At 46.2% G+C, this 21,395-nt stretch overlaps 3 protein-coding genes across 10 annotated transcripts in view; 1 reads left to right on the forward strand and 2 right to left on the reverse strand.

Moving 5' to 3' along the window:
- Positions 1–3,306: 3,306 nt before the first annotated feature.
- Positions 3,307–13,081, reverse strand: LOC147316424 (clathrin heavy chain linker domain-containing protein 1-like). 5 transcript variants are annotated; one of them, XM_086259934.1, is made up of 11 exons: positions 12,671–13,074; positions 12,198–12,385; positions 11,915–12,003; positions 10,254–10,452; positions 8,933–9,048; positions 7,271–7,367; positions 7,078–7,184; positions 6,634–6,805; positions 6,366–6,568; positions 4,852–5,034; positions 3,324–4,026 (listed from the first exon to the last, which is right to left on the reverse strand). In XM_086259934.1, the coding sequence occupies exons 1-11, from the start codon at positions 12,863–12,865 to the stop codon at positions 3,830–3,832; spliced, it is 1,746 nt and encodes a 581-aa protein (XP_086116060.1). In that variant the 5' UTR covers positions 12,866–13,074; the 3' UTR covers positions 3,324–3,829. The 5 variants fall into 5 exon arrangements, with proteins under 5 accessions (XP_086116063.1, XP_086116062.1, XP_086116060.1 ...); XM_086259935.1 differs by lacking the exon at positions 12,671–13,074 and adding an exon at positions 12,501–12,633; XM_086259938.1 differs by having other exon boundaries at positions 3,331–4,026; positions 12,698–12,880.
- Positions 13,082–13,167: 86 nt separating this feature from the next.
- rps27a (ribosomal protein S27a) lies at positions 13,168–16,329 on the forward strand. The gene is made up of 6 exons (XM_086259944.1): positions 13,168–13,255; positions 13,365–13,429; positions 13,817–13,871; positions 14,684–14,769; positions 15,930–16,061; positions 16,145–16,329. Exons 2-6 carry the CDS (start codon positions 13,382–13,384, stop codon positions 16,292–16,294), a joined length of 471 nt encoding a protein of 156 aa, XP_086116070.1. The 5' UTR covers positions 13,168–13,255; positions 13,365–13,381; the 3' UTR covers positions 16,295–16,329.
- Positions 16,330–17,500: 1,171 nt separating this feature from the next.
- The window catches only part of LOC147316426 (bone morphogenetic protein receptor type-1A-like), a 41,598-nt gene continuing 37,703 nt past the window's right edge, over positions 17,501–21,395 (reverse strand). For all 4 annotated transcript variants that reach the window (XM_086259940.1, XM_086259943.1, XM_086259941.1 and 1 more), the window contains 5 exons: positions 20,867–21,059; positions 20,240–20,537; positions 19,988–20,163; positions 19,751–19,881; positions 17,501–19,395 (listed from right to left, as the gene is read on the reverse strand). In XM_086259940.1, coding sequence (XP_086116066.1) covers positions 19,270–19,395; positions 19,751–19,881; positions 19,988–20,163; positions 20,240–20,537; positions 20,867–21,059 — 924 coding nt within the window. In that variant the 3' untranslated portion in view covers positions 17,501–19,269. The remainder of the gene's footprint in view (positions 19,396–19,750; positions 19,882–19,987; positions 20,164–20,239; positions 20,538–20,866; positions 21,060–21,395) is intronic.

Genomic DNA, 21,395 nt, shown 5'->3' on the forward strand with positions numbered 1-21,395 from the left:
GACTTGTTAGCACCATGGCTACTTCACCTGTCCCTCCTGCACTTTCTTGCTCATTGTGTCAGATGTTTAGTTACTCCTCGGCCTCCTTTAGCAGTAATGATATCTGTAACAAATGTAGCATATTTGCAGCTCTGGAGGCCAGGATTACTGAATTGGAGACTCGGCTTCGCACCCTTCATTCACCCGTAGCTAGCCAGGCCCCTGTAGCTGGTGCAGCCGAAGATAGCGTAGGCCCCGCTAGCTGTTCCCCGGCAGACCCCAAGCAGCTGGGGAAAGAGGGCGGCTGGGTGACGGTGAGGAGGAAGCATAGTCCTAAACAGAAGCCCCAGGTACACCACCAACCTGTTCATGTGTCTAACCGTTCTTCCCCACTCGGCGACACACCCGCCGGGGGTCAAACTCTGGTAATTGGCGATTCTGTTCTCAGACATGTGAAGCTAGAGACACCGGCAACCATAGTCAATTGTCTTCCAGGGGCCAGAGCAGGCGACATTGAAGGAAATTTAAAACTGCTGGCTAAGGGTAAACGTAAATTCAGTAAAATCATAATTCACGTCGGCAGTAATGACACCCGGTTACGCCAATCGGAGGTCACTAAAATCAATATTGAATCGTGTGTAACTTTGCCAAAACAATGTGGGACTCTGTAGTTTTCTCTGGTCCCCTCCCCAATCAGACCAGGAGTGACATGTTTAGCTGCATGTTCTCCTAAATTGCTGGCTGTCTGAGTGGTGTCCCAGAAACGATGTGGGCTTCATAGATAATTGGCAAACCTTCTGGAGGAAACCTGGTCTTGTTAGGAGAGACGGCATCCATCCCACTTTGGATGGAGCAGCTCTCATTTCTAGAAATATGGACAAATTTATTAAACCCCCCAAAATATGACTATCCAGAGTTGGGACCAGGAAGCAGAGTTGCAGTCTTACACGCCTCTCTGCAGCTTCTCTCCTCCTGCTACCCCCCCCCCCCTCCAAAAACCATCTCCATAGAGACTGTGTCAGCTTCCAAAAAGACAAAAAACAAACTAAAAACCAGCAACAAACAACTTAAACATAAAAAATCACAAAGAAAGAACAATACAGTATCCACATCTGAACCAAAGAGTAAAACAGTGAAATGTGGATTATTAAATATTAGGTCTCTTTCCTCCAAGTCTCTGTTAGTACATGACTTAATAATTGATCAACAAATTGATTTACTCTGCCTTACAGAAACCTGGTTGCAGCAGGATGATTATGTTAGTTTAAATGAATCAACACCCCCGAGTCATTCTAACTACCAGAAACCTCGAAGCACAGGCCGAGGGGGAGGTGTGGCAGCAATTTTTCACACCAGCCTGTTAATCAACCAAAGACCCAGACAGACTTAATTCATTTGAAAGCCTGATGCTTAGCCTTGTCCTCCCCAGTTGTAAAACTCAGAAACCAGTCTTACTTGTTATCATCTATCGTCCACCTGGGCCTTACACAGAGTTTCTGTCTGATTTCTCAGACTTTATATCTAATTTAGTTCTGAGCTCAGATAAAATAATTATTGTGGGTGATTTTAACATCCATGTAGATGCTAAAAATGACAGCCTCAACATGGCATTGAATCTGTTATTAGACTCAATTGGTTTCTCTCAAAATGTAAAAGAACCCACCCACCACTTTAATCACACTCTAGATCTTGTTTTAACATATGGCATAGAAACTGAACATTTAACAGTGTTTCCTGAAAACCCTCTCCTGTCTGATCATTTCCTGATAACATTTACATTTACAATAATTGATTACACAGCAGAGGAGAGTAGACTTTATCACAGTAGATGTCTTTCTGAAAGCGCTGTAACTAAGTTTAAGAATATAATCCACCTACTGTTATCATCTTCAATGCCCTGTACCAACATAGAGCAGAGCAGCTATCTGAACGCTACCCCAACAGAGGTCGATTATCTTGTTAATAATTTCACCTCCTCACTACGTACGACTCTGGATACTGTAGCTCCTGTGAAAACTAAGGTCTCAAATCAGAAGTACCTGACTCCGTGGTATAATTCTCAAACACGTAGCCTAAAGCAGATGACTCGTAAGCTGGAGAGGAAATGGCGTGTCACAAATTTAGAAGATCATCATTTAGCCTGGAGAAATAGTTTGCTGCTTTATAAGAAAGCCCTCCGCAAAGCCAGAACATCTTACTATTCATCACTGATTGAAGAAAATAACTTCAATAATTACTTCCTCCAAACCATCAACGTGTCTTTTAGACCCCATTCCTACAAAACTGCTCAAAGAAGTCCTGCCATTAATTAATGCTTCAATCTTAAATATGATCAACTTATCTCTAATAATCAGCTATGTACCACAGGCCTTCAAGCTGACTGTAGTTAAACCTTTACTTAAAAGTAGAATGGGAGGCAGAGCGTTCAGTTTTCAGGCCCCTCTTCTGTGGAACCAGCTTCCAGTTTGGATTCAGGAGACAGACACTATCTCTACTTTTAAGATCAGGCTTCAAACTTTCCTTTTTGCTAAAGCATATAGTTAGGGCTGGACCAGGTGACCCTGGATCCTTCCTTAGTTATGCTGCAATAGACGTAGGCTGCCGGGGATTCCCATGATGCATTGCATTTTTCCTTTCCAGTCACCTTTCTCGCTCACTATGTATTAACAGACCTCTCTGCATTGAATAACACTTGTTATTAATCTCTGTCTCTCTTCCACAGCATGTCTTTATCCTGTCTTCCTTCTCTCACCCCAACCAATCACAGCAGATGGCCCCGCCCCTCCCTGAGCCTGGTTCTGCCGGAGGTTTCTTCCTGTTAAAAGGGAGTTTTTCCTTCCCACTGTCGCCAAAGTGCTTGCTCATAGGGGGTCATATGATTGCTGGGGTTTCCTCTGTATTATTGTAGGGTCTACTGTACGATATAAAGCGACTTGAGGTGACTGTTGTTGTGATTTGGCGCTATATAAATAAAATTCAATTGAATACAATAATTATAGTTTTTACAACTGTTTAATAATACTCACAATTGTACATCTACAATCTGTATAGTTTTCATATTTTTAACCATATGTATAACCTTTCATAGCCTGTACATACTTATAGTTATAGTATATTCATAACATACCTTCATACCGTTCACATTATAACATACCTATATTACAGAATATGCATCTATTCTATCTATATTATGGCTAAAACACTTCTGGATGGATGGAAACTGCATTTCGTTGCCTTGTACTTGTGACATGTGCAATGATAATAAAGTTGAATTCTCTTTTTTTCTATTCTATTCCAATCTATCCATCACTTTGTGCATGATTTTAAATATATATTGTTCTAATATCACAAAACAAATCAGAAGCAAAGAATGAAGACACGTGGAGACTTCCATGAGCAGCATAAAGCACAGCCGGCGCCTTCAGAGAGGCGAGGTCGTCCCAAAGCTCGCTGCTGCACTCTTTGATACCTTTCAGCAGGTGCAGGTGTGACTGCGGTTGTTTCTTATAGTTTCAGAATCTCCTGTTACTGTTTTATGCTTCACACCTGAGTGTTTTCAGCTGAAGCTCAGAGACTGCAGAGAGGAGCTCAGGTGTGATCCTAAGGGTGAATAAATACGTGAATAACAAGATTCAGACCAAAAACAACCAAAAAAAAGTCAGACGACTCTTTGCAGACTTCAGACGTTTTGTTTTGTTTATTGTGCAGTTATATCTTTGTGCCAGATTAGACATTTTAGTGAAAGCCATCCTGATTGGACACAAGGTGCTAACATGGAGTTAAAGTCTAAACTACCAGAACCTGTCTGTTGTTTCATGAGAAGGAGAAAATCTGCCTTCAAGTCCAGTCTTCACAGGTAAACGTGCTCCATGAGCCGGGCTCCCTCCGGGTCCGGGGTCACAATTCTGGTCCCGCTCTGACTCAGCAGGACGGACAGGATGGCCCGGCTCAGGTCGTCCCGCTCCAGCTCGGAGCACAGAGACACCACGTGGGTCCACACGTCCACCGAAGAGCCGACATCCCCCACGATCACTTCCTCTAAAGCCCCTGAGAAGACCAGCAGCACATGTATGTGTCCCAGAATCTTCTGTCCAAGCATCACGTCACAGGTGCTTTTATCCAAACAGACTGCTAACAAGTCTTATTTCATTGGCTGTTTTTAACAGCAACTATTTATCTGTCAGGGGACTCAGTAAAACCATTCCTCATCTTTCTTTCTCAACTTTAAAATAAAATGCAAAAACCCAAACAGTTCTCAGTTTGGGGCAGTCACTGTGTTACCTGTAGTAGGTGGCATGAGGCCACGCCCCCCCCCTCAGAAACAAAAGCCACATATGATGAGTTTACACATCTGAAATAATGACCATCCGAGCCACAACAGTGGGCAGCTTTGGGTGATGTGTGGGGCTGTGTGGGCACAGCATCTCACCCAGTGACATGTGGACGAATCGCCTGAAAGCACAGATCAGCTCTGGTCTGTCTCTGGATTCCTGACTTTTCTTTTTATAAATAAACAGAACAGCTCATCGTTCCTCTACCAGGAGATTATAGACACTGCGTTAGCCTGCACAGCTGCAGAGGGAACAGCATCTGTGTACGTCACTGTGGATTATCCTCTGCAGTGATCATACAGCCTGCGTACATTTTGAATAAACATATAATACAGGAGGTAACGTGCAATAACACTTTAATGTTTCACAGGCTGCTGTCTTTACTTGTTAGAACTGTTCTGTAGTAGAGACGAGTCCAGAGTCCAGATGTCCCAGTTTTAGCACGTGTGTGTCACCGCTCACGTGTGAATCTAACACTCGTGGATGACTTCGTTGCAACACTTCTATAAGGAAGTGACCCGACGCCGTCTGCTCCACCCACCTCGCCCTCGGCTCACGAAGCTGTCTAGGAGCTGCAGCGCTACGGGCCGCCGCTGAGGGTCCGCCAGCAGAGCGGCACAAGCCCCGCCCACAGACAAGATGGCAGCACTGTCCTGCAGAGGCTCCGTCAGCAGCTGGAGGAGAGAGAGGCTGGGCGAGCGACACAGGACCCACATGCTGTCCTCTGAGAGAGAGAGAGAGAGAGAGAGAGAGTTATAACTCTCAGGGCGCCGTGAACACAGCCGGTGGGGCTCGGTGTGGATGAGAGCTGAAGCTGCCTTACATGTAGGACTAATGCAGAAACCCTCGAACTGCACGTGCTCAGTGAGACTGAAGCTCTCTGATGCTCTCTGATGCTTTACAGTTTATTATGATCAAACCATAATTATTTTGTGACGTTGCTCCTTCCACCTTTTCACACTTTCTGTGTGTGTTCGGACAGAGGTGGGAAGTCACCGAGTACAAATACTTAGTTACTGTTACTGTACTTAACGTCACATTTACCTAACTGATTTGTTAGACTCAAAATAGACTGAAATAAAGTTCTTTTTTTTCCATCTTCTAATATTATTTTATTACACTAATATAACACAAGGCTCAGTTAGCTTTGTGTACAAACAGCTTCCTGCAGAGCTGGTACTTTGTTACTTAAGTAAGGAAGGGAGGCTGATGCCAACTCCCACCTCCTCGACCTTTAGGACATGGATGAGGAGGAGGATGACTCCACCTTCCCTGCCCAGCAGTGTAGGCCGCCGAGTGCCTGTACGAGGTCTGCAAACGGGCTGCTACAAAGCTGGGTACCTCATGGCCAGCTGCCCAGGATGCAGAACGTGACCTGTTTGATGGCAGGAGGCTCCCACCAGCCTGCTCACCAAAGCAGCTTCTGCATGACAGTAATGACCTGCTGTTGGTCAAGCCCTTTACAAGCAAGCATCCAACCAAGCGCTGCTCTAAGCTCGAGGTGCAAGGGATGGGTGAGCTGGGGCTGCCCGAACCCCCGGCTGTGGAGCCTTCAGTGCTTCATCACCTTCACCCTAACCGAAGGGCGATCAGCTTCCTCCTGCATTTCTTTGCCCAGTGAGATAGATCGCCTCACTGCATCTATTTTAAGGGTGTACAAATATGCTGCACAGTCAGTGTGCTCTCTGGATGCAGACACACTGCTGTCGGTATATCAGGCACTCGTCAGCTGGACTCGGGGTCCCCAAAGCCAGCCATGAAATCCCCCTCCAGGGGAGCTGTCCTAGGGTGTGGGCGTGTAATGGGTCTATGACGGAGGTCATAGATGCAGCCTATGACCCGCGACCAAGGGTCTCTTTGGCCCAGCCCTGGAGACAATGACAGAGACGAGCTCTCGCACTCTGTGTCACCCTCTCCTCCCCCACAGATCTTTCATCTTATTAATAAAAATGACCCAAGACGAGACGCTAACGTTAGCCTGGAGCAGAAATGTCCTCACTGCACTGGTTTAACACCAAAACTGGTCCTCACAGAGACACTTCCACACACACAGACCTGCTGTGAGGTCCTCGCAGTGCTTCAGGAACTCGGCAGCACTGTGGATCAGCCCTCTCCTGCACATGCTCAGTGCGGCCTTCCTGTGCAGCCTGCAGGCCTCATAGATAATAGTGGCCAACGTCAGACACAGGTCAGCCACGCCGGGGTTCTCCTGAGCATGCTCAGTCAGGATGTCGCCCAGCTCCTCAGTGAAGGTCAGCCTGAGAGCAGAGAGAGTGTAAAGAAGGAGAAGCAGGGAAAGTGATGAAACTGACATGAAACTGACTTCTTATGGGTGACGGCGTAGCTGACGAGCTGCAGGGCGCCGCTCTGGAGGGCACAGGAGACGCCCTGGAGGGAGAGCGGAGCCGACAGCTCGCCATCGGCTCCAGCAGTGAACAGCAGCGCCCAGAAGAAGAGAAACGATGGGGAGAGCGAGCCCGGGAGGACCTCCACACCTGAAATAAGACAGAGGTCGTCACACACAGCAGTACCTTCATGAAGCACCACCAGCTGCAGTTCCTCTAACGTCCACCAGAAGCTCCAGCAGTGGGTGGGTGTCCGTAGACCAACCTATTTACCTGACAGGTTTATAAGACGATGACTTCCCACCTCAGCTGCACTCACAGGGTCTCTGGGATTGTTTCAGTGCTTTGGGTCAGACTAATTTCATCTTTGCTTGAAATCAACATAATCAGAGCCCTGATAACTGTGCAGGTGCTGTTCCCACCTTTGAACATCTCCATGGTGTCGATGTTCCTCAGGACTCCTCGAGGAGCTCTGGCGGCGATTAGAGCGGCGTCCTCGTACTGAGCCAACTCAAACAGCTCGAGAAACCTGAGGACAAAGGAGAAGCAGGAGACGGGCACTCGTCACACACACACACACAAAAACTCATCAGAAGGTTTTTGTGGAAGCAGCACCTGTCCAGGTAATCTGACACAAGTTCAGATGCATCAGCTCCGGCCGGCTCCTGGTCCTCAAACAGCTGCTTGATGCTGCAGATGTCCTCGTCCGTCCCTGCAGGACAGAAACGCCATCTTTACAGTCACAGTCTGTCCACACTCATGTGTCAGGACAGGTAAAAGTCACCTGGTCCTCTCAACCTCTTAAAAGAATTTAAACGCAGCCTCAGATGAACAATAGCATGTGACAGCGTGTCATTATCTGCTTCCACAGGGGAGCGGCTCAGGTGCTGCCTGACCGTCAGCGAGTGACACGCCTCTGTAAAAGTAGATGTTTTGGCAGTTTGCAGGTCTGCATCGCTCAGGCGTGCGAACACATCAGCAGGACAAAGATCTGAGCACAGCTGCAAGTCTGCAACAGCACGTCTGCATGGAGCTGAAGCGACGCTGTAGAGAAGAGCGAAAACTGCTTCACAGTGATGAGACTGATGATGTCACATAGAAACCATCACTGGATTGCTTCTGGAGGAGGAGCTACAAGCTGCTGGATCAGGGGGCGGAGTCGGTTTGCTTTAGTTTCTGTCAAATACATACTGACGTGATGTCATATGTCACATGATTTTGTTCTTCTGAGGCTGCATTCATCAAATTTTAAGACCTGATGATTTTGATCTTTACACGTTGTTGGAATTGATATTTCTTATATTGTCATTTGTGCTAAAATATATAGATCATTGCCTTTATGTGTCCATATATGGCTACCGTTATGAAGAAAAAGCCAGACAGTCAGAGGATTTATCTTCTAACATTTCCTTTATCTGTGTCTGTGCTGACAAAATGTGCTTTCTTTATTCAGAGTGCAGCTTAGTCCAGAGATGTGTTACACATTTGGAAAGCAACATGTTCTGTTTCTTTTAAAGTCCAAGACTTCACACCTTTAAATGTTCGTCCGAGATATGACTTATTACAAGTTCCTGTTTTTATAGTTTAGCAAAACGCTTATTTCTGCTTTTCTGCTTTACTTGCATGCCTCATACACACAGTTTAAGTTCACTGAAAGGTCGAATGTCTATGTATAGTATAGCTGGACAGACACACACACACACACACACACACACTTGTAATTGCATATTCATGAATGATTGCTAGCTGACAATAAAAAGGGCTGTAGCGAGGGAATCAGTTGGAGTTGCTTGGACAGGCGAGTGACAACACTGCTCTCCAACGCTCCCCTTGCACGTGAAAAGTCCACTAGTGTCTGTGTGGTTGCTTTCAGTAACAGGTTCTGTTTACCAGCAGGGTTGACTTAAACCCAACACATGTCCTGATATGTAAACCCTTAGAGGTGACAGAGGAACGTTGTCTTTACCAGGAAAATAAACCCTAATTAGAAAATATAAAACTATGTTCCTCAGCAAAAAATTCAACATTTTTAGGATCTACTTAAAATAAACTGGAAAAAACAATTATACAAGTAAGAAAAGATGTAAAATATGTTTTAATAAAAATCTATATCCTTTTTTTAATATTGAGCTAAATATCTCACCATTGTGGAAGTGTGTGGTGACGTGAAGCAGCACAGAGAAATCATTAATTGATGTTTTACCGCATTCGTTCTGGAGGTACGCAGGGATCACTGACACTGAACCCAAAACTCTGCTGACTGCAGCAGCGTCTCACCGTCTGCCTCCCTGATGTTCTCCAGAGTGGAACCCACGAGTTCCCCCAGAGGCGCCGGCTGACCCTCCTCCTCCCAGCTGCTCAGACAGTCCCACACGCTCCTCAGACGTTTGTATCTAGAGACAGAGAGGTGATCGTGGTCTTCAGCGGCTGAGCCTCAAATCCAAACCACACTTGGTAAACTCAAACCTGCAGTGACTGCTTTGGTCCACTTGGGGGCAGCAGACACATCACCTTTAACTTTGTGGTGCTCTGTATCAGCTGTTAGGAGCATCATCAGGGGTCAGACGCAGGTTTTGCATGTGGAAACAGTGGAGTACTGAAATACTGTGCAGATACAGTTCATGAGAATGAGATTCATCCTCGTGTCATTTATAATCTGCAGGTTCACATCAGGTCGCTCGTTTTGTCAGTTTTGGTTGGTTCACCTTAAATATTAAGATGCTCTGATCATCTCTCTTTTACTTCCCTGCAACTTTTGTTACCTAATATTTCCGCTCCTCGTCTGACTGCTTATAATTCGGATGCGTTTGTTTCTGTGAGCGTCAGTGTGATGAGATCCAGTCTGAATAAACTGCGACACGTGGCGCTCGTACCTGATGTTGGATCTGATTCTCAGAATTCACTGGAGCAAAGTTACAAAAGTGCATTCTGGGTAAACTTTAAAGGCTGATATCAGCCTGTGGGAAGGATGTTAGAACATATGCAAGGGTTCATTGGTTATCAGGCTGACCTCTGACCCCGACTCCCTCTGGTCTGATTCTGAGGTCGTTCTTTCTCCAGGTTGTGTTCAGTTTGTAAGGACTCGTTCTGACTCTGGATACTTTGCTTCTGTCAAACTGTTCTTTGGTGCAGACGATGTTCAGGATGTTGTTCTGTGAGATCAGCATTAAAACAGAGCCGGAGCCCAAAGTCAGGTTTGTTTTTATTAAATCTGATTGCATGCTGACTTTCTGTCTAAAAGCTTTGTTTCCTGCTTTCATTATTTTCAATAATCTGTTTCCTGTTGGTGTCAAACATATTTCCTCATCTGCTCCTGCAGGAGTCTGCAGAGGTGCTCAGGAGGAAGAGATTCCCCAACCTTTCAAAATAAAAGGCACCTTTTTATCAAACTGAGATGATGTTTTTTTTCCTTTTAGGCATCTGGTGAAGGAGGAGCTTTACTGCATGACTACATCGTTGTGTTACTGACTTCAGGTGAAGGGTCCTTAATCCTTTAAGTAAAAATTCTAAAATATTCTGCACTCGTCCAGCATGAAGTCTTACTGATGACCTGCATATGTACAGAACTGTATGACTTCCTGTGAGTTTCTGCTCTTACAGGACTGTCAGGTGGTTGTTCTCGGCACTCAGCTCGTCTCTGCGGCATTTGGCGGCCTGCAGCTCGGCGTCCAACTTAGTTTTGACCTCCAGAGGAACACAGTGACTCTTTCTGTCCAGCAGAGCGTCTCTCTGCACCTCCATGTCCTTCAGGTACCCGTCCAGAGCCTTGGGATCCTCAGACTCAGCCACTGTCAAACCTGCGAGATGACACCAGTGTGGAGATCAACCCTGGAGGACCTGACAGAATATTTAGCAGCTATGAATGACAGATCTGTGAGATCTACAAACACTACCACAGAGGGGTGTGTTGTGTTTTTGGAGGTGCTGAGACCCTCGGGCAGCACTGCTTTAAAAGCAGATCTGATCCTGAGGTGGAAACCACTGCACGGGCTGAGGCACACATCTGAAAACCCCTGGCATCGAACACAGATCATCTCTGCATCCACACATGGATCCAGAAACACTGCCGCTGGGCCTGAGCTCATTCAGCATGTACGATTAAGGCCCAGCTAATATGTTGTGTACGCTGCACTTTGAGCTTACTGAGACAGGACAAACCACTGTGAACGATCACATTATAAACACTGTGAACCGCTCCTGAAACAGGGAACTGCTCTTCATCCCAGCTCCAAGCAGGCGTTGCCGATTTGCAACAGTTAAAAACTAACAACCTGATTACCCCACATGCATATTTTATGAGGTTTTTTTACTCAGAAGCACCACTGCAGGACTTGGTTGTGCATTAGCAACAAAACGTTTAATTTGAGCCTGAGAGGGTTACATGTGGTATCCCCCAAGGATCCATTATAGGTCCTTTCCCGTTTTCATTAAACAGGTCAGCAGCTCCGTCTTTCAGGAACAGTGTCAGTGTTATAGTAGTGGGTTCTAGCCACCTGCCACGCATATCAGGAACTCTTTGACTGTGTGGATGAAATCCTGAATGAGAAAACTTTACCTGAACCACCGAGCTCTACAAATACCCGAACTACATGTTCAACCCACATCTTTGAAATGTAGCTGAGCATTTGAGTTTTTGTGTAAAGTTCTTTGACTTTTACTTTAATCAGATCAGTGAAGAAAAGCTTTCACCAACTGAAACGTTGTAAGGTAAAAGTCTGTTTGGTCTCTAAAGGTCTACGTCTTCATCAGCTCTCAGCTGGACCTCACTGGAAGTATCCTGGCAGCCTCGTTCTGTTACAACACAGGTGGAGAGCCTGACAGCAGAGTTTGCAGAAACTTCAATTATCCAATAACCTCAGTTAAAGGTGACAGCATGTCCATGTCCACACCCCTCATATGTAAACAATGACCAAAAAGCCGAGACAACAGCAAAACGTCTGTACTGCTAATCCATAATATTCCTTCACTCTGTAACATAATACACATCAATTAACTTCATATTTTACTTCCAGGACACTAAAGCTCAGCTATTATTATATTTATTCATTTGAATCTTTTTTTATTTGAAGGTTTTTATCATTTTGTTCTAGTATTTTATATTCTTTTAACATTTTGTTGCAGTTGTGTATTTTTGCTTCACTTTAATCATGTCCTTCGTATTTGTGTCTGTGGAGATGTGACATGCTAACATGTCTGCCTTGTATTTTCCCCTCACAGGCTTTGAGGACCCTGCGTTAACTCATCTATCTGAGGGTGTACCGGGCATCCATGTGCTCTGCTCTTTAGAAGTTTTCTCTCTCTCGAGCTCCTCCTGAAGTTCTGCTGTTTCCCTCTGAAGGGTGGAGATCCTGCAAAGAGACAAAAAGCATCAAAACAAAGGAAATGGAAAAATATCGACTAATAATTGTTGTTTTTTTCAGACAGTGTTTTTCTCACCTTCATCTCTGACAATGGTGACTTTTATTTACACATAAATCCCTGGAGGAAAGTTAATGTAGTCTACATACAGTGAGTCTTATTTACACAGACAGCCGTCACTCACCGCTCCCTCAGGTGGGCGGCTTGGCGCTCACAGGTAAGCAGTGATTTCCGGCGTGACTCGGAGGCTGCCATGGTTAGCCGTGCCGCCCTGGCTTCCTCCTCCCTCCTCTGCAGCTCCCTGATGGTGCTGTCATACTCCGACTTTACGGCCAACAGAAGCCTTTTATAGGCTGTTGCTCGTCCAATCACCTGACAGAACCAAGAAGGACACAGGAAAAGTTCATTTTCTTTTTTGGTTTAATTTTTCTCATTAATTTGTTTTTTTCTCTTTTGTAAATTGTCGAGTTTTTTCTAATAACTTTACATTTTTTGCAAATTCAGTTTGCATGTTTTATTATCAGGTAAATCTGTCACCCCGGGTTTTCCCTTAAAAACGGCAGTGGGGGTTTATACGAGTACCAGGGTCTTCTCCTTTTACAGAGTTTTTCAGATTTTCTGCTTTCCGAGTAAAGTTGCATTTTTGAAGAAGTAAACCTGTCCAGTTTTCCTTTTAAGTAACACCTTGCTGAATACGGAGCGGTGGACGGTGTATCGGAGCTCGTCGGGACCCTCCCCGGGACATTGCAGGCACTTCTTCTCGTGCTCCATGAACTCGTTTAAAGACCGGATGAAGCTCCGGTCGCTGTCAGTCGTCAGGATGTCGGCTGTGAAACGTGAACTGCGGGACATTTGTGCATCGGACGTTGTTCTTTACGATTATATTTTTAGGCTAACTTTCCGTTTAGTTTCCCTTCTTCCCACAATTTCAAGGGAATCCTCGCGTCGCCGTGGTTACCGCGAAAGTGCACCTGGGAAATGTTGTTTTTAGTAGATGAGTCGACTTTTTCTTTAAATAATCATCCAAATGATCATTAAAGTGTAAAGAAAATCGACATTAGCACTAAAAAATATACGTGGGAGAAAAAAAGACGCCAGAAAATGACTAAATATAGTGTTTGCGTTGTATTTTTGATCAGGCACCGGAACGGCGACCCTAACCCCTGCGAACGCGTGCAGAAAACCCCGTGTCTGGAGAGGAAAGCCCTCTTCTCATGATCCGCCATTAGGAGCAGACCGGTGGTAAGCTCGCGCTCTGTTTTTTGACGGGTTTTTGTTAAAAATCGGCACTTTTAAACTGACGTTTGGGCTCCAGCAGAGACTAAAGTGTCCTGTGTGTCTTCCCGTGCAGGTGGATTGAACGCCAGGATGCAGATTTTCGTGAAAACCCTTACGGGGAAGACTATAACCCTCGAGGTGGGTGACGGGCTGTGATGGAGGGCAGCGGCGTTCACGGGCTGCCGTTAACCCGAGTTTTACTTATTGTGGAACTAGATTAGAGCGGCCGTTTGTACACGTAACTGATAGGTGCTGTGTGTTAACTGCAGCCGTGTGTTTGGAGGCGGTATCAGGCCGTAAAGTGACGCTGTACCGAAGGCTAACGGCTAAGCTATCCAGGGCAGTGTAAACACGTGGAGCGGGCGCAGCAGCTTAGTGCCGTGCTCGTAAACCCCTGATTAGTTGTAGTTAGTTAATAAAAGTGAATGTGTCATTCGTGTTTAAAGAGTTGTAATCTGCATGTGAGTAGAGCTTTGACCGGAAGCGCGTGCTGTCCCGGCTCACCTGTCCTCTCTGCTTCCACAGGTTGAGCCTTCAGACACCATCGAGAATGTCAAGGCCAAGATCCAGGACAAGGAGGGTGAGTGAGCCTGGCTGATTACTTTTACTCTATTACTTTGTGCATCATCAGGCCAGGAGGCGTTTTTATCCTAAAACAGGTGAATGTGGGAGGCTGAGCTGCAACGAAGCTTCCTGTGTTTACCTGAAAACACGTGATGAGCTTCGTGTTTGTAGAGAAACACAGACTGCTCGAAATAAGAACTCTTCAGAAATCACGTGTGAGCTGTCAGGGGTCGTAGTTCAGACTGTTTATAGATCACAGACCGCAGCAGGAGTCCGTGAGGGAGATGGTCGGTCTTACAGATGCATACTGAGGGCTTGGAAAGCATCATTACGGGGGTGTACGGGGCACACTTACAGGAGCATAAGTGTCAAATAACCAGGACAAACTGATGTTTAAATGTGAGTGAAACTTCCTGTGGGACGAACAGAAGTGCAGCTGTGTAGAGACAGCAGGGTGGTTGGTGATTAAAATAATCGTGTCAGTGTTTGAAGCGTTCGGGCCGCCGTATTTAAATAGGTGAAATGTGTTCGCCATCATCAGCACCATGAAGCTGACACACGAGCATCACTGTCAAAATCATTTACAGTCACAGATATGTTCAACAAGCGGGACAGTGATTTAAAACGTGCTGTCACAGGGAGGCGGAGCTTCAACCATACTGCGTTTCTGAGGTGTGTGTGTGTGTGTGTGTGTGTGTGTGTGTGTGTGTGTGTGTGTTTCTGGAGTCCAGAAACCAAATGTATGCAGCAAAGCACAGGAAGTTCAAGTGCTGATTGATTACTGGGGTTCAGTGATGATCCTGATCAGCTGGTGTTTGCTCTCTGCAGGAATCCCTCCCGATCAGCAGAGGCTGATCTTCGCCGGGAAGCAGCTGGAAGATGGCCGCACGCTCTCCGACTACAACATCCAGAAGGTGAGCCGGGAACGCCGCCCCAGAGAAATGAAGGCTTTTCTGTAAATGTGGACTCAGAGTTCAGTTTGAGATTTAGAGCCAGCGTCATTCAAAGGTCATCTGATGAGCTGTTGCTGTGTTTTTTAATTTTACCTCTATTTTGGGTTTAATCGAGTTCCCAGAGCAGGGTTTAGATCAATTCTAGCTTCTAGCTGCATTTGGACAGATGTTGGAATAAAAACATCTGGATCAGAACCTCTTTGGAGCAGTTGGTTCATAAATTCAGACCAAAGCTCTGTGGTTCTGAGTCTGAGCTGTAATAACTGGCTCTGCAGTGGGACGTGTCGTTACTGAGGCCTCAGATTCAAACAGTTGGAACTAGAAACAGATTCGTGACGTGAGGCAGCGTTGGCTCACAGCACGAGGTCCAGATGACAGGAATCCGGTTTTCATTTGACTTTTGGGGGAAAATCCAGGTCTGGAATTGGTAACTGGGTCAGCTTTGGAGTCTGTCGCCCCCCGGTGGCTTAAATGAGTCCTGCAGGCTTAAACCTCCAGTCTGAATCCTCAGTGGATCCCACACAGGCTGTGCTGCCTTCAGCGGTTTCCACCTTCAGGACTGTGCTCGGGTGCAGCCAAGGAATTTTGCCTTGGCTGCACCCGATTTATGGAATAACCTCCATCGCTATACGCGAGTCTGATTCCATCCATTCCTTCAACCCACTTATTTATTCTCGCCTTTTCTACCAGTTAACGCTTGTTGTTAGCTTAATGCTTCTTATCTTCGGCTTATTCTTAATCATTTGACTGTTTTATCCTTTACACTTAGTTTTCTTCTGCTTTTGTTTTAATGCCATTCAGCCTGCCAGCATGTTTTGGTACCTTGCCATAGCAGTCATCCTTCCCGGTTACTTCATCCTATTCTCTTGCATGTTAAGCACTTTGGTACACCACTGGCTTTTAAATGTGCTGTATAAATAAAGTTTGTTGTTTTGTGACTTTTGTTTGAAGGCATGAATTAGATGCAGCAACATCAGCTGTGTCTGCCAGGTTCTCCCTGGTTTCCTGTCACCCTGACCCATCTAAGGGGCGGCGTTAAATTCAAGTCTCAAACTCGAGCGTGTTTTTACGCGTTTGTGTCGTCTGGCGTCCCTCTCACGCCTGTTTCTTGGTGTTTTCAGGAGTCAACTCTGCACTTGGTGCTGAGGCTGCGCGGTGGTGCCAAAAAGAGGAAGAAGAAGTCCTACACCACCCCCAAGAAGAACAAGCACAAGAGGAAGAAGGTCAAGCTCGCCGTGCTCAAATACTACAAGGTAAAAACGCCACCGGAGATGCGCTGGAGTTTGAGTTTTGTGCATTTTCGGTTTCATTAAAACCAACACTTTTCCTCCTTCAGGTGGACGAGAACGGTAAAATCCACCGGCTGAGGCGCGAGTGCCCCGCTGACGAGTGCGGCGCCGGCGTGTTCATGGCAAGCCACTTTGACCGTCACTACTGCGGGAAGTGCTGCCTCACCTACTGCTTCAACAAACCCGAGGACAAGTAGACAGGATGATAAATAAAGAAATGTTTGACTAAAAATGGTGACTGTGTTTCTGTTAAAGTAGTTTAAACGGGTCGTCGCTAATTTCAGATTTGAGCTTTAAGTCGTATTTTCTGTGACGTGAGAGGCCTCGGACACGTGCAGCTCATGTGAACAGCCAGATTTACTGATGTCAGCCGTTCTCCAGAGTTTCAGGTGTTTATTACTCGCAGGTCATCAAAACTAAAGTAGTGGAAAGGCCGTGCTGCACTGCAGTTTGACTTGTTAAAACCTCGTCATGCAAAGAGTCAGGAGTGCTTGAGTCACGTGGATATGGTGGCACTTTGATACCAACGTCACTGTGACACTGCTTTAACTGCTCACAGCTGGAAACGCACCACAGCTGTTCACCACCTGTAGTTGTCACATGACCAGGCTGCTCAGCGAGTGATCACCTGGAGATTCCTGCAGAATCAACAAACAGAACATTTGGAAGCTCACGACAAAGTTTAGATGAAACCAAAACTGACTGTAAAATCAGGGTTAATCTGTATTAGTACGATTTAAGGTTGAAACTACAAAAAACTTGAGTAATTCTTTAGTCAAAATTATAAACTTAAGTTAAATATTAATTCTAATGCAACAAGTTTCAGAATCAAAGTTCAAAACTTAAATGGAAATTTAAGTTTCAGTCCCAGGATCATTTTGTCACTGACATGGGATCAAAAACATTTTTAAAGTTAAAACTTTTAAAATGTTGAAGTATCCATGTCAATGCCAAAATTTAAAACTTGGATCACATGAATCCTGTAGTAAAGTTGATCTCTTTATTGGAAATGAACATTTAAAATCTTGACTAGATTTTTATAGGATTTTAAGGTATGTTTTTAAATAAATCTGAATTACCTGAAAATCGTATTAGTGATATTTATTAATTAACCTTTGTTTTCCATTAGAAATAAAATATTTTCTCCAATAGTTTTTATAAATTAAAATGAATAACTTCAAATGGGAAGTTACAAAGTTTGAGTTGGTAAAAGATGAAATGTAATAAGTTACTATTTTAATTTTGACTAAATCTCTCTGAATATTAGCACACTGACAACATGAGAAGTAAAATGAGAAAAGTCAATCCCAAATTTCTTTTGCTGGTAGAAACAAAAAAGGGATTAAATGCAGGATTTTCAAAGTAAAAGCTCGGGTGTGAAAGAAGCAGAGCGACGCTGTGGCTTTGTGTACTAAAATAAGAGTATTTATTTAAAAATCGGTACATTGGACAGACTGTATATAGAGTTTTCATTTCGTTGGTAAACTCATAAGGCACCATACCAGATGCTGTACAAAACACCAACAGCAGGAAACAAAAAGACTTTTACATATTCAAGATTATTTCTATACTGAGCTTTAATTACAGACACACTAAGGTTACTGCTTAAATAGCTGCTGTACGAACGTTAGCCTCATTCACGAGCAGCCAACATGCGAACCCACTGCCGCCGACACGAAACCGCTAACAGCGACCGTAGCCTAGCTTAGCACAAACTGTTAGCTTAGTGGCACCGCTGCTAAAACAGCAATTCTTACAGTTTAATTTCTACGTGTCCGAGAAACCCTATAAACACATCCAGAGTTGATGAGGCGAGGTTTTAGTCTTTGTGCTAAGCTAGGCTAAAAACATCCGGAACCAGTTTCCCAAATATTCCTAATGATTAAAGAAAACTCACCAGCAATAAGCCAATCAGCTCGAAGGGGACCTGTTCTGCTTTCTTACTTTCTGACTCACATAACGACCAACTTGACTGTATGCAGTTTCATATGATGACATAAACTTATGTAAAAATAATCCATGTCTTGTTGAGTCCAAACCTCAACAACGCCCCCCTCTGTGGACTTCCTCATCCACAGGGGCCGCGCTAGGGTTGGTCCAGAGTCAATGAAATCAAAGTCTTAAATATAATTCAACCCCGATGGCTCACAATTGCCCTGCAGACGAGCTGCAGTCAAATTTATTACACTGCTTTAAAAAGGAGTGATAAAGCGACCCCTCGGCAGTCTTCCAGAACCTGGCTAATCAGAATAAAGTCAGGCTTTGGGAGGTGGGCCTTAAAAAGGGCAAATATCCCATAAAACCGGATTACTTTAAAAATAAAATAAGCCAGATTTACAGTTCATCTACGCCAGCAAGAGGTGGAGGAACTCTCGAACATAAGGTACTGCCCCTCTGCTGGCTTCCAGAAGGTGGCCAATCAGAAGACAGTGAGCTGTGTGAGACAAAAGAGTACTATTTCAAAGGGTTAATCATACTAAGCCACTCTGAGCAGAATAAGTCCCCTTTCAAAGCGGTTACGTCGCTGAGATTTTCGTGAAGGTCTTCTTCGGGTTTGGCGCCACTTTGTTTTGTTTTTTTTAATTTCATCAGACAGACAGACGAACAGGACGGCAGACGTCTCCGTGCTGACCCCGCGACCTCCCGCCGGCGTCTCCGAGGAGTCGGCCGGACGTCAACACCACTGCAGCATAGTGTTCTGGTTTGAACTCCTCTCACGAGCAGGCACGGCATCTAAAGATAACGTTTATTTACACATTTAAATTCACATGTTATTATAGTACCTTATTCTGCTTATATTCAACTAAGCGTGGAGATGATATCTTAATATGGCAGGAGAACTCAGTCCTGAAGAGAAACAAAGAAAACATTTTCAAACAGGCGGAGGTGGAGGAAGCTCGGCGAGGTGGGTCCTCAAATTAAAAAAAAAAAAAAAAAAAATCTCAGTTCATTCATGAGGAATGAAAGCTCCGCCCCCCCTCAGGAAGTCGTCTGTATCTTTTGTTTGGCTTTCACAGAAAGCGTCACTCGGCGCAGAGAGAGGAGGAGGAAGAGGAGGAGACACAGTTCAGCCCTGAGATGGGTCCTTTGCTCTTTTAGCTCCTCCCCTTCATCCCCCTGATGAAGAGGCGGTCTGGGGCGGAGGTTGAGGTGAGTCTGGAGGAGGGTGGGGTCAGATCTTGATGTCCTGGGACTCCACCATCTTGGCGAGCGTCTTCTTCACTCTGAGGATGGTGAGGCGGGAGGCGGGGTTATGAGCCCAGCACTCTGACATCAGCTTCAGCATGGCCCGGAGGCACTGCGGACACAAACACGCCGTTAAAGGACGAACAGGAAGTCACGAGAACACAGCCGCTCTGACACCATCATTGTGACACCCAACTCTCTGCCGCCGGCACGGGAACACTTCCTGTCTGACCGCATCGCCAACGTATTTATCCGCACACACAGTTCAGACATGAGGATGGCAGAAAGAGACCGGCGACAGGTCAGCGGAGGAATACGTTTGGTGGTTAGGTCAGATAGGAAGTAGTCCTGGTATTGGCTGCTGTTTTGAATCAAAAGCTCGAACTTTCCCATCAGGCTGGAATAAAACAAACATCCTCGACAGTCGGGAGAGAGACAAAGCAGACAGGAAGTAGTCCGAGCCTCACCTCGTCGCTGTTCCAGCGGTTAGACACCGTCGGCCGCAGGCCCTTAACACACACCACCTCCAGCATGTCCTCATACGAGGGGTCAGAGGGCACCGTGTCGTAGTACGGCAGCTGGTAGTCCTCCACGATACCTGCACAGGAAACAACACCTGTATTAACGTCAGAGCGGCTGACGCGCCCAACAGCGGCTGACGTTCTTCTTCTGGTGTGTGTGAGTGTGCGTTTGTTTGTGCGTACCCCCGGTGACGCAGCGTCGGGTCATCTCCCAGACGATGAGTCCGAAGCTGTACATGTCGGCCATGATGTAGGCCTGGAAGTGGTTCTTGTTGAGGCTCTCGTCGAGGACCTCGGGGGCCATGTAGCGTCTCGTCCCCACCCGGGTGCTCAGGGGGATGTCCACTTCGTTCGTGTCACTATGGCAACACAACGAGAGGTTAGGTCAGCTGAGGCCAGAACAGCCTGAGAATGCACCACGGAGCAAACGCGAACCTGTTGAACTTGACGGCGAGGCCGAGGTCGGCGATGCAGCAGGTGCCGTTCTTCTTGATCAGGATGTTCTTGCTCTTCAGGTCGCGGTGGGCGATGGCCGGCTTGCCCTGCGTGCCGTAGATCTCCGTGTGCAGGTGGCAGAGGCCGCAGGCGGCCGAGTAGGCGAGCCGCAGCAGCGCCTGCGTGTCCAGCGTGGTCAGCTTCAGGAAGTCGTACAGCGAGCCATTCTCGTGGTAGTCTGTGATGAGGAAGAGCTGCGTGAAGGCGCCCGTGCCCTTAATGTCCGCCGCGATGAAGCCTGCAGAGGAGGAAGGTAAAAACATCCACCTGACATTATTTACTTTATATTCGCCTCAGGCACCCGGAGACCATTTCTTATTGGCCCGTGGTTAACGCGGTCTCTCTCCTCCGACACTCTGAACTTTCATGAAGCTGAAATAATCGTTCAGCTGTTTCTGCTGGGCAGCGGCGCCGTGCATAATCAAAATTGGCGTGTTGAACGCTCTGAGTCCTCGGGCTCGGACGGCATCATAAAGCTGCTCAGAACCCACGACTCGCTTACCGCGGGTCACATGACCTGCACCGTAACTTCGTGAGAACGTGGGCGTGTTTGGCGCACGAGCCTACCGAGGATGTTCTCGTGCCTCATCAGGACCGTCTGGTAGATCTCCGTCTCCCTGAACCAGCTGGCTTCCTCTCGGGTGAAGAAGACTTTTACGGCGACCTTCTCTCCCCTCCAGCGGCCCAGCCACACCTCGCCGTACCGCCCCTTTCCTATCTGACGTACCATCTGGATCTGCTTGGCGATGGTCCGCTGCACCTGAGGACGCAGAAAGGAAGTTTCAGAAGGGCGCTCCGAGTTTCCTGGTCGTTAACGTGGTCTGTGACCTTTGACCCGTTTTAAAAACAAAGCTCTGTATTAGTGTGTGAGCCTCTTCTTTGACCCTCGAGCGTCCTCCGCCGCAGCCAGCGTCGCCGTTTTTATCAATGACAGCGATGACATCACAGGTGAAACAACCTTCACTTGTAATCAAACTGAAACTACCAGATAAAATAAAACTCAAAGAAACAAAAATAAATTCTAATAGAGAACAAAGTAAAGTCACTGCTGGTGCTGACTGTTCTTTAAATCAGAGCAGGTGTGTTTGTAGCTCCT

This window comes from Aulonocara sp. 'chitande type north' Nkhata Bay, linkage group LG13 (assembly GCF_057382095.1).
Source record: "Aulonocara sp. 'chitande type north' Nkhata Bay isolate Kocher_YH1m ecotype deep benthic linkage group LG13, A_spYH_male_GT1.1, whole genome shotgun sequence".
Taxonomy (NCBI): domain Eukaryota; kingdom Metazoa; phylum Chordata; class Actinopteri; order Cichliformes; family Cichlidae; genus Aulonocara; species Aulonocara sp. 'chitande type north' Nkhata Bay.

Bases quoted from the DNA above. Each gene is read 5' to 3' on its own strand.
- LOC147316424 (XM_086259934.1), bottom strand. From the start codon at position 12,865: ATGTCCCGCAGTTCACGTTTCACAGCCGACATCCTGACGACTGACAGC. The intron at 7,185-7,270 runs GTGCTGCTTCCA...CTTTGTCCTCAG, and splicing joins GTGTCAGATTACCTGGACAG to GTTTCTCGAGCTGTTTGAGT. The intron at 6,569-6,633 runs GTCAGTTTCATG...CTCTGCTCTCAG, and splicing joins TACGCCGTCACCCATAAGAA to GCTGACCTTCACTGAGGAGC.
- rps27a (XM_086259944.1), top strand. From the start codon at position 13,382: ATGCAGATTTTCGTGAAAACCCTTACGGGGAAGACTATAACCCTCGAG. The intron at 14,770-15,929 runs GTGAGCCGGGAA...TGGTGTTTTCAG, and splicing joins CCGACTACAACATCCAGAAG to GAGTCAACTCTGCACTTGGT. The intron at 16,062-16,144 runs GTAAAAACGCCA...TTCCTCCTTCAG, and splicing joins CCGTGCTCAAATACTACAAG to GTGGACGAGAACGGTAAAAT.